The sequence below is a fragment of the Siphateles boraxobius genome, unplaced genomic scaffold (genome assembly GCF_051911475.1).
Source record: "Siphateles boraxobius isolate OS27281-9 unplaced genomic scaffold, OSU_SipBor_1 66, whole genome shotgun sequence".
NCBI lineage: Eukaryota > Metazoa > Chordata > Actinopteri > Cypriniformes > Leuciscidae > Siphateles > Siphateles boraxobius.
The window spans coordinates 2,824,829-2,836,993 of NW_027509193.1; the positions used below are offsets into that span (position 1 = coordinate 2,824,829).

The 12,165-nt window shown below is 37.0% G+C and overlaps 1 protein-coding gene across 2 annotated transcripts in view; it reads right to left on the reverse strand.

Moving 5' to 3' along the window:
* The window catches only part of tecpr1b (tectonin beta-propeller repeat containing 1b), a 35,885-nt gene extending 24,134 nt beyond the window's left edge, over positions 1-11,751 (reverse strand). The window contains exons 1-8 of one of the 2 annotated variants that reach the window (XM_077211645.1): positions 11,563-11,751; positions 9,197-9,451; positions 5,564-5,749; positions 5,354-5,476; positions 5,099-5,215; positions 1,730-1,904; positions 393-490; positions 74-175 (exon numbers count right to left, since the gene is read on the reverse strand). In XM_077211645.1, coding sequence (XP_077067760.1) covers positions 74-175; positions 393-490; positions 1,730-1,904; positions 5,099-5,215; positions 5,354-5,476; positions 5,564-5,749; positions 9,197-9,424 — 1,029 coding nt within the window. In that variant the 5' untranslated portion in view covers positions 9,425-9,451; positions 11,563-11,751. The remainder of the gene's footprint in view (positions 1-73; positions 176-392; positions 491-1,729; positions 1,905-5,098; positions 5,216-5,353; positions 5,477-5,563; positions 5,750-9,196; positions 9,452-11,562) is intronic. The other variant, XM_077211646.1, reaches the window with a different exon arrangement.
* Positions 11,752-12,165: the final 414 nt, after the last annotated feature.

Here is a 12,165-nt window from a genome sequence, read left to right on the forward strand (position 1 = left end):
CCTGGCAGAAAACTGCTCTACAGCGAGTGTGTTTATTGTTAGACAGTATAATATGATACTCCACTCATCTCACCTGGTCATTGGGCCCCACGCTGAGCATCACCATCTCTCCACCAATGCTGATCCAGCCTGAGCCAGTGGGATTGTGGGAATTCACACCCCTCCTGAACCAGACCTGTCACACACACACACACACACACACACACACACACACACACACACACACACACACACACACACACACACACACACACACACACACACACACACACACACACACACACACACACACACACACAACACACACACACACACAACGAATGTGCGAAACCTATAGCAGTAATATTAATGTCAAGCCTAAGCAGTGTACAGGGCAGTAAATATCGTCTTACTTTGTTGTCCTTAGTAACGGCCCACACGACACCGATGCCCACTGCAACATGCACGGCTCCTTTCTGACTTGGAGACTCAACAAGATCCCACGATGAGCCTGAAAACATACAAACCTCTCCCAATTAAAGATTAGACTTCAACACAGATGCCCGACATACCCTTGTGTAAACTCTTAAATACTTTTAAACAGAGTACTTGTTATAGAAATAATATACTTTAAAAGAATGTACTTAAGTGCAAACTGAATGAATTAGCTGAACACAAGAGTGTTTTTTTTTGACCCAGTTAAGTAGGAATTAAGCACATCTTTATATGTAATTTCATATTTCTATTGTCTTAAAGTTACTGCTGAATGTACTGACAAACATTTATGATAAACTAAAATATACTCATGTCGTTTCTATTAGAATTTTTATGTCATGTATTTACAAATATTTATAATTATGTAATGAAGTTGCTATTTAGTACTCTTATAATATATTAAGTTTAAATGTATTATTGAATAACAGATTACAGTTAAAATTATAATCAAGTACTTCAAATCGGATTTAGTTTGTTGGTCAACACATCAAAATAAGTCCACTTCTTTTGTGCATGACACATTTTCAAAACATAATGACTTAAAATGTACTTTAAAAATGAGGCATTATTACAAAGTGCACTTTTTAAAAAGTCTACATAAGTGTGTTAAGAAAACATTCATGAAAGTGTCTCTCTTCAAGTGGCCTTTTATTTCATTACTATTATATTATCTGCAAGTAGTTTTTAAAAATGTACTTTTAGGATTTGAAGTACACTACAAGTGCACATCCATTTAAATTAAGCACACTTCTTTTTCACGAGTGTAGTTTAAGGCACAGTTGACCTCAAACGAGTCTGGACTATTAAGCTACACTAAAAGTTACTGTATTATGTTAGGTTTGATATGATAAAACAATACACTACAAAACAAAGACAAAAAGTACTGAGACACTTTGCAGTTGTCAAGTATTAGTTGATAATGTTTGATAGTTAATGTGATTCTCCACACCTGTGTGAACTTTAGGACTGACTTCATACGTCCACTAAAAATCCCCAGCTGATTCAAACACAATGAGACAAATTATGAAAACAAGGGACCTTAGTGAAGAGAAAAGATCCTGCAATGACATATTCGAACATTTTTAAGTGTGGCTCAAGTGTCACACATGCTCCTTATAGAGCCTCTGCTATTGACATAACCGTGACCATGATCACAGTTTGACCATATATAGATGTCATTCAAAACATGTACTGTATGTTCTGCATTCTGTATGTGTGAATTCAAAGGACAGAAATAAATCTGTCAGTGTCGGACCTTTAGGACAGTCTTTACTGATGCCCGTCCTGGCCAGCAGTTGTCCATCCCAGAGAACGGCCCAAAGCAGGTCTTTCGGGCCGGCGCTGACCTGTGCCACCTCTCGGGGAACCTGGACGGGCTCCCATCGTGACCCCTCCGGGTTCTGCTGGCTGATGCCTGTGCGGGACCACAGCTGTGTAGAGATACAAACACACACACGCACGCACGCACGCACGCACGCACACACACACACATACACACACATACTATGGCAGGCCGTTTTAACATTTAATCCTTAAAATCTAGTCTCTATTTTCATGCTACTAGTACTTATTCTTAAGGTACTAGTGCCTATTAGATTGGTACTAGTACTAGGGCTGGGTAAAAATATCGATTCATCAATGCATTGCAATTATTGTTTCTCAATTCAATTTCGATTCATCAAATCCTATGAATCGATTCAGCCCACCGGTCAGTGGTGGCGCTGTGGGCTGAAGCTACCCCAAAATGTTCCTAAGCCCCCCTAAATGATAATAAGAACAACAATAAGTCTCCGGGAGTCTCCCGCATATTGATAGCGGCTCCCTGATGTACGCAAATTAGTTCAAATCTCCCGAAATCTAGAACTTGCGAGCTCCAAACCGCGAAGCGCGTGCACGACAGAGAGGGAGAGAGAGGAAACATGACAGGAAACATGCTGGGGTCAATTTATTCTTAAACATTGGTAATACTGCACACATTATTTAAAAATATACTCAGGTACTTAATTACTCGTGTATTTACTTATTATTGAATCGATATCGAAGCTAATAAATCAAAATCGAATCGAAATCGAATCGAAGCGAAGCCTCAAGAATCGAAATCGAATCGTGAAATTCCTAGCAATACCCAGCCCTAACTAGTATGTATATATACTAGTACTTATTCATTAGTTACTGGTACTTATTTCAATAGTGACAAGTAACTATTCTTTTGTTATTAGTAACAATTTTTTTTGCCATTGACTTCTATGGAGATCTGTCATTCAGATATCAACTATTCAGTTCTGACTAGCATGTATTCAAATTGACTAGAAAGTATATATTAGATACTAGTAGTTATTCAATAGATACTAGTACTTATTCAATAGATACTAGTGCTTGTTCAATAGATACTAGTATTTATTCCAAATGTTACTAGTAAGATTTTTATTATTTTACTAGCAAGATTATTAATTGAACTCTACAGTGGCCGTTTTGACTAGTCATAACATAAGACGAGTAAAAAAGCAGTTGTGAATAGTAAAATAAAAATAGTTACTAGCAACAATTACAAAAGATACTAGTGTCTAATAAATAAGTACTAGTATCTACACCAATTTAATAGGCACTAGAATCTAATGAATAACTACTAGTATATTTTAAAAAAGCACTAGTATCTAAAGAATAAGCACTAAAAGCTAATGAATAAGTACTAGTATTTAATGGAATAGATACTAGTGTCTAAAAAAAGTACTAGTAGCATTAAAATAGGGACTAGTAGGTTTTAAGGATTAAATGTTAAAACGGCTTGCCATACACACACAGACACACACACCTGAGATCTGTGTGGTGGCAGGAATAGAATTTTAACAGATCATAAACATGACAAAACATTCAGCGAGTGTTTAAATTAACCACTAGGTTGGGAAATTGTTCAGATTCTTGTGAGCAAGTGGTTAATCCATAAGGAGGTGTTGGCCGAGCTCAAAATATAAAGAGCACGTCACAGAACAGCAGTGAGCTCTAGTGGTCACAAAACTGCCCTGCAACTGCAAACAGGTGAACTGAGGGGCTGTTTACACCACACCGTTTACAACTAAGAATGTAAAACTTTTCATCTGTTTTGGCCGTTAGTTTACACGAGAACGGCGCTTTGGCTGGCTGAAAACGCAAACTTTTGAAAACGGGTTTCAAAGGGTACGTTTACACGACAACGATATGCTTAAACATTTGAAGTTTTTTCTTTGCACAGACATTGTCAAAACGATCCCCATTCACACGGATCCGCAAAAACGACTAAAAACCCTGTATTCTGGTGCCAGACCATTAGATGGCGATGAAACATAGACTGAACACGTAATACGCATGTGCATGACATCATCGTCTTCAGAGATTCACATTTTTATTGTTTACACGGAGACCATTTTCAAAAACTTGCACTTTGAAACCCGTTTTCAACAGTTTGTGTTTTCAGGCACCCAAAACGCAGTTTTCTTGTAAACAAATGACCAAAATGCATAAAAAGTCTTCAGTTTTTAGTAGAAAACGGTGTCGTGTCAACAACAAAAACGTGAATTTCTGAAGACGATGACGTCATGCACGGGTGTATTACGTGTTCAGTCTATAGTGTTCAATCCCCATCTAATGGCCTGGCAGCAGAATACAGCGTTTTTAGTTGTTTTCATGGATCCGTGTGAATGGGGATCATTTTGACAATGTCTGTAGCGAAAAACTCAAAGGAAAAACTTCTCCGTTTTAAGCATATCGTTGTCTTGTAAACGTACCCTCAAACTAGTATAAATCGTTTCCGTTGATTGATATAAAGCCGAGATAAAACAACATTCAAATATTAGATGAAAAACTAAAACAAAATAAACTAACTGAAATAATGTTTCAGCAATAAAACTACTAAAACAAAAACTGAAAAAGATAAATAAATAAATAAACGTGATATATTAATTTGCTATATTATTACATAAATTAAAGCTCAATAGAAATATTTAAAAAACAATTAAATCACAAATAGCACAGCAAAATGGCTAAAACTTAAACTGTATTAATAAATAATATAACAGTAAATCAACACTAAAGCAGCAGAATCACAGAACAGCACAGCAGCGTCCTCTAGTGGTCAGAAATCTGCAATGCAACCACAACAGCATCACTGCTGTTTTTGCTAACAACATAGTTTAGCCTCCAATTCTTACTATTAACTAGCTGCTTATTATTTAAGTTAATATAGTGTAAAATGTGTTTTATTCCTGTGATCAAAACTGTAATTTCAGCATCATTACTCCAGTCTTCAGTGTCACATGGTTCTTCAGAAATCACTCTAATATGATGATTTGATGCTCAAGAAACATTTCTGATTCTTATCAGTGTTAAAAACAGTTGTGTTGCTTCTTATTTCTGTGAAAACCATGATTTTTTCAGTGATTAATATTATAAATGTCACTTTTTATTAAATCAATGTGTCCTTGCTGAATAAAAGTATTCATTTCTTTCCAAAAAAAAAAAAAAAAAAAAATCTGACCTCAGACTTCTGAATGGTAGTGTATATACTATATATTTATGTGCATTATATTCCGTGCCATCAACAATATTGCACATAACTTGTGTTAAACCAGGAATATTCCTTTGCACAAACCTTCCCTTGTTGGGACACGGCCCACAGGTGAATGCGCTTCTCAGGGCTCATGTCCCAGCCTCCACAGCTGAGGTCAATGAAGGGCTCGGGTGGAGGTCTGCCCCGGTCCAAAGGCACCTGCACCAAAAACACACATTCTCAATGCGACACGGGTGTTGCATACAACGCATTAGATGCCACAAATACGGATTGGTTGTATTAAGGCTTATCTGTGGGCTGTTTAACATTGAAATAACTTTTTACTGGTGATTATACCTTGGCCCATGATCCCAGCGCTTTATATCTCCTGTAGCGAAGCCATCGCCTGCGACGGACACATGAATTCCACTTCTTGTCTTTGCTGAAGCTGGCAGGGAAGTCCACTGCATACTCCCAGCCCTGACAGCACAGGAGAAGGTCAGTGCTGCCGGGTTCAGAGGTTAAGTGGAGATTAAGTTAGGTTTGCGATGGGATTGTGTTCCTCACCCCAGTCTCAGTGGATTCTCTCCCACAGCTTTCGTCGTCCACGTACCAGTCGCCCTCCCACTCCCAGTTAGCAGACGGCAGCTCAAAGCTGTGAAGAGGCTGTGGGATCGAGCCGGACTCATCCGTCCACTGCCAGCGGTCTGTCGGGAGGAGTGTGTCTGTGTAACCGTCAACTGGGTTCCACCTCTGGAAAACACACAGAGAATCTTAGCAGGTCAGTATATATATATATATATATATATATACTTCTAAAGCATTTATTAGTTTTTGTCAATATTAATTTGAATATTTACTAATACATTATTAAATTCAAAATTTGTATCTGTTAAAATAATTTATAATGCAAAATTTTATTTTACATGGTGTTTGAACATAAATGTTTGTTTGCAGTCTGTGTACGAGACGAGACACGAGATTAGGTTCACGAGAACGAGACAAGACAAGTTTTTTGGGTAACGCTTCCTTTTATAGTACGTTAACTTACGTGTACTTACAGTGTACTTACCTAAGAAAGTACTGGTAATATAAGGTAAGTACATGGGTTAAGGTTAGGTTTAGGGGTAGGTTCAGGGTTAGTACCTAGTTATTACCCTGTTATTGTAATTACTATAATAAGTACATAGTATGCACATGGGGAGCAGGACTGTAAAAGGAAGCGTTACCGTTTTTTGCACAATTTTTCAGAAATCTTCGATGACAAAATTCATGACTGGAAAAATACTATTCAGGTGTATTTTGAATTTTTTTAACTAATACTCTTCAAATGCATGCCATTTCAGGTCTACTTTATGAGTATGAATTAACAAATGCATTGAAAGGCCTACTATGGATACATGGATATCCCGCCCTCAGTGAGCTGTACATCATCCGCCGTGTTTATCTCCTCGCCAGAGCGTTTAACAGCAGCATTCAAGAAAGAAATGAATTCTTAATAAAGGTGCTAAAGTAGGGACCTATGAAATCCGTTAGATTTTTTCACAAATTCGTTTTTTTTCTGTTATTATTATTATTTTTGTCATTATTATTACATTTAGACGAAGCTAAATTCTACTGTACAACAGTAATATATTTCTGTCAGAATTTCTCAAGTTAAATCGGACTTTTATTTTGATGGGTTGCCGTGAGTTTCTGTGTGTGTATGATATGACAATAGTTTTTCTCACATGAAATGGTTTGATGCTGGTGAAGTGACTCTCAGGACAGCTCTGGAGATGAAGTTAAGGCATTCATGTCCTCATATAGAGAGACAGCAGAGGCTGAAAACACCGCGAGCGTCACGCGTGCTTCAGTGTGTGTGCAGGAAATTAAACTGCGAGTTTGAGTCGTTCATTCACACAGAGACATGCAGACCATGCAGGATTCATATTTAAATAGTCTTTTTGCGGTTAAATATTCACAGACTAGTCTATTTCAGATTGATTCAAGTGTACTGACTTGCTATTTTTTTATCTATTAAAATTGACAAACTCCGTGAAATTCCGGTTTATACAGTAAATTACATTTTTCATGACTGGTTTCCGTGATTTCGTCCGCGTTTTCTGCATCGTGGAAATGATGGGCCCTGGTAGTTAACTCATTTAAGAGCAGTTAGTGATTTTCTGTTTTTCTTTTATCGTTTGATTCATATTAACGGTATAGCAGTAGGTACTGTATATTAAGCTTTCACTTTAATACACAGATCTAAAATACACATGTGATTTCTTTACTTGCTGTTTATATTCACAGACACAACTGACTGGGTTTATGTGAACTTTGTGTGTTTTGACATAACCTTATGTGTATTTGACAGTTTAAGCGCAATAAGACGTGAAAGAGAACTTAATTTAATACCGTTAGGTTACTTGCATAACCCCGGTTCTCTGAAAACAGAAGTGAGTAGCATACAGATAATAAACTGACATGATGATGAAGAACTGCAATGTCACGTGAGCGTTACCACAATAGAGATAATAATCAAAACCAAACAGATGTTTTATTCGTTTTTTGGCAGAGTGTTAAAGGCACGAGCTGTACAGGCTCCGCCCTCTTCTTGAAATGGGGGCGGGGAGCAGCAGCTCATTTGCATTTAAAAATACATACACCAAAACAGAATGCTTTTCCTTCCACTCAAAAAAGGGTATTTACAACAAGTATACTAAATTATCTGTGGGGTATTTTGAGCTGAAACTTCACAGACACATTCTGGGGACACATGAGACTTAAATTACATCTTGTAAAAAGGGGGAATAGGTCTTTAATGGACCTGAGCTAACATGAACTAACAATAACCTGTTGTATTTTCTTACTTCATTTAGAAAAGTTAGCTAATGCATTAAGTAATAAAGTTTGAGCATAAACAACATCTGCAAAGTTACAATGCTCAAAGCAAAGGGAGATATTTGCTTTTAAAGAAAAGGACTACAACAAACGGCTGGTAGGGACTACACGACATTCCTCCCGGGTTAGTGACATCAGCAACCCTAAAATGTACATAAACCCCGCCCCCGGGACACGCCGTCCATGTCGAGAAGAGGAAAAGTTGTTGTATAAGAGTACATTTGTGAGTCAGCTCAAACTTCAGCATCCTTCTTTTCACATGCAATAAAAAGTCACTCTGTGTGCATCTCACAACAGTTCCTATACGAGCGATTTATAGATTATCATGACAGAATATGCTAATTGAAGATAGTGAACTCCACATCAGCAACATAAATTCATCAACTAACCATTCAGAGACACGTCCTGTTGCAATCTACATGTTGTCACTTCTTCTTGAGTCTCTCCATCTTTGTCTGACTCTGTTTTAACATTTAAGGGGCATTCGGCAACTATTTCAACTTAAAACCGTTTAGAACGTTTTTTATACGTTTTTGATAACCTTTAACATGGTATATAAAAATATCTGTGGGGTATTTTGTGCTAAAACTTCAGATACACACATTCTGGGGACATCAGAGATTTATTTTACATCTTGTGAAAAGGGCATTTTACCACCCCTTTAAGACACCATGAAATCAAAATGGACAATTTGTGCTTTTAATGGATTATTGCAGTATTTATAAATGATGGTAAAACTTGATTTTACAGTGTCCTTGTAACATGTTACATGTTACTATAGGAATAACTATCAATTATACTTTATACATACATCATACCAACTAACCCTTAACCAAACCCTATTCCTAACCCTGTAGTAGTCTGGTAGTTAATTAATATTACTCATTACTTAAATCTATAACTACAAAGTAACACCTAAAAATAAAGTGTAACCTAAATGATTTATCTGTGCACATCATTTTTTTTATTCATGTGCTTTGTAAACTTGAATCAGAATAACTTCTCTCCCTCTTGCAGCTCATCTCTTCTCCGATGATGCGTTTACTGGCGTGAGGGCGGGATCACTATGAGATCAGCCAATAGCAAACCACAACCATCCAATCAAATCCCCATGGACAAAATCAAGCCCCACCCTACATTTATTCTTGTTCCCGAAGCAGTAAGTTTCACTCCTACGTCACAATAGGGAAATAAAGAATATCGCAAGTTCCGTTCCATGCCGACTTTAACAAATGGGACCTTGTTATGTACAGTATTTAATCATGCCAAATCGCAATTGAATTGAAAATTCGAGTAAGAAAATGAAACTGAACACACCTGGTTTTCATAGGTCTCTTCCTGGTGGCGTATAGGCACTTGACTGGGATACACATTGAGATAGACGTGATGGTCGCAGCCGATGCCCCAGCAGCACTGATGAGAGCCCGTCACACGCTTCAGCTCCAGCACTATATCAGCAGCGCGGCTCCAGCGCCCTCTAGTGGCCGGAAGACTGAACACCCGCCCGTACACATCCACCGCCCACAGCAGCGACCCGGACATCATCGGCCCTGGAGAGCACTACTGACCGTGCTATACGAAATATAGATAACATTCAGTACTGTGGAAAAGTCTTAGGCATGTTAGTCTTTTCACCAAAAAACAAAATGGTTTTAAGCCAGTTTTTTATATCTTTGGCCGTAGTGTGTCAGTAGGAAATATCAGTTTATATTTCCAAACATTCATTTTGCCATTTATAGTAATAATCCAGTGATACTTTTTTTTGTAAGCACAAGGAGTCTGACAACAGCCTAAAACTTCTCACAGTGCTGAAGCTTTGCAGGAAGGTTTCTTCAAATGTTTCTTCATGTAATCACAGACAGACTCGATGACAGTCAGATCAGATCAGACCGGCTGTTGTCAGACTCTCTTTCTGCTTACACAAATATCACTGGATTATTATTACAATCAATGGCAAAATGGAAAATGTAAACTGATATTTCCCACTGACACACTACAGTAAAAGATATAAAACCTTTTTTTTTTTCTCAAAATACTTAAGTATCTAAGATTTTTGCACAGTACTATACACACACACACGCACACGCACGCACGCACGCACGCACGCACGCACGCACGCACGCACGCACGCACGCACGCACGCACGCACGCACGCACGCACGCACGCACACACACACACACACACACACACACACACACACACACACACACACACTCTCACTGTCGATATACTACCATTCAAAAGTTTCTGGTCAATGAGAATTTGTTTATCTTTTTGAAAGAAGTCTATTCTGCCTACCAAGACTGCATATTTGAACGAAAATACATAATAATATTGTGAAACAACAATAAATTGTTTTCTAATTTAAAATATTTTAAAATGTAATTTATTCCTGTGATCAAAGCTGGATTTTCAGCATCATTACTCCAGTCTTCAGTGTCACATGATCCCTCATAAATCAGTCTAATATGATGATTTGATGCTCAAGAAACAGAATAGCATTTATTCTAGATAGAAATCTTTTGTACTATTGTTATAAATATATGATTAGAGACAGTAATTCTGTCTCTAATCAGCCACCTGTTTACTGGTTACCACTTATTATTTATTCACCATTCTCTATTTCAGAGCTGTTCATATTGTTATATTGTCATATTGTATACTGTATACCAATCCACCTACCTCAAGTCATAACTCCTGCAAAATAATACCTACACTTATTTATTCCAGCATCCTTTGCACTATGCTCCATCGCACTTTGTACATGTGTACATGTATGTGTACCTGTATATCACATCCACCTCCGACATGTACATAATAATGATAATAATAATCTTATTCTTGCATCCTTTGCACTCTGCTCACTGCACTATTTGTCAATATGTCTATATTGTTTTTGTTCATAGTGTGTATGTTAGTGTTGTCTATATTTTTAGTCTGTGTCTATTGTGTTATGGTATTTTTTGTATGAGTAAGCACATCGTGAGCAATGTACAATCCGGAGTCAAATTCCTCGTCTGTGTACACATACCTGGCAATAAAGCTGATTCTGAATATCTTTAATGTCACTTTTTATCAATTTAATGTGTCTTTGCTGAATAAGTCTTAATTTGTTTTAAAAAAACTCAATGACTCCAAACTTTTGAACAATAGTATAAATAATATATACTTTATTTAATATAAAATTAAAATTATAAATAATATTAATATATATATATATATATATATATATATATATATATATATATATATATATATATATATATAACAGCTCTTTGTTGTTTAGTTATTAAACCACAGACCGTCAAAAAGTTCACAATTAAAATTACACGTATTATTGTATTTTAAAGTTTGCTTATTTAATTTGATTCATCCATAGATCAAGCAATAATACATTTATATAATAACTAAATACTCAATACACACATTTATAGTCTAGTTAAGTAAGAGATAGCCTACAGGTAACTGTTACTGGACACCAGTGGTCAACTCGCACCTGTCTCTCTGGATTCCATATTACAGCCGTATTATTCTCTGCTTAATTAAAATTAATGGTAAAACATTTATGCACTTGCTTTCGTCTTATGATTTATGATGTTTAATGATAGTAGCCTAATACGACGAATGTAAATTCCGACGCACAAGAGCTTCACATTCCGCTCAGATGCGGTCATAAACTCACCCTCTGTGTAGTCTAATGATTGTGCAGCGAGTCTTCATCTATTCCGAGCATTACAAACATCAGCAACCCGTTTATTATTATTCCCAGCATTATTCTAAAGGCTCAGACTCAGAGAGCCAAAGCAGGAAGTCATGGGTATTTTCGCTCTGATTGGTCAGCGCTCACGGAAATGTTGAAATCTAAGCTTCTGATTGGACAGCCTGTGCGCGCACGTATGTTTTTCCGTCGCGCAGAGCTCTCATATATGCGCAGGTTTACTCGATCAATTATTCACTCTTTACTCTCTCAATAATTGAAAACTCAAGGGTGATACACGAGTACTAACTCTTATACTTCAGCTGTTACTTCAGACTGATGTAATGCATAGACAGGGGATGTATCAGATTAATTTACAAATGACTTCAGACGAAAAACCTATAATCGTGCTGAAAATGTGTTTGAAAAACTGTTGTTATTAATCTTTTTTGACCTTGTGTGTTTTGAAGTGCATTCCTAGTTTGTGGCGTGAATAAAATACAAGCACATTTGGGAACAACGTGTGCTGTGAAGATTTTCTTTATTAACATGAAATAACTGTGATGTTTGTCAGAGACTCCTTTGTCA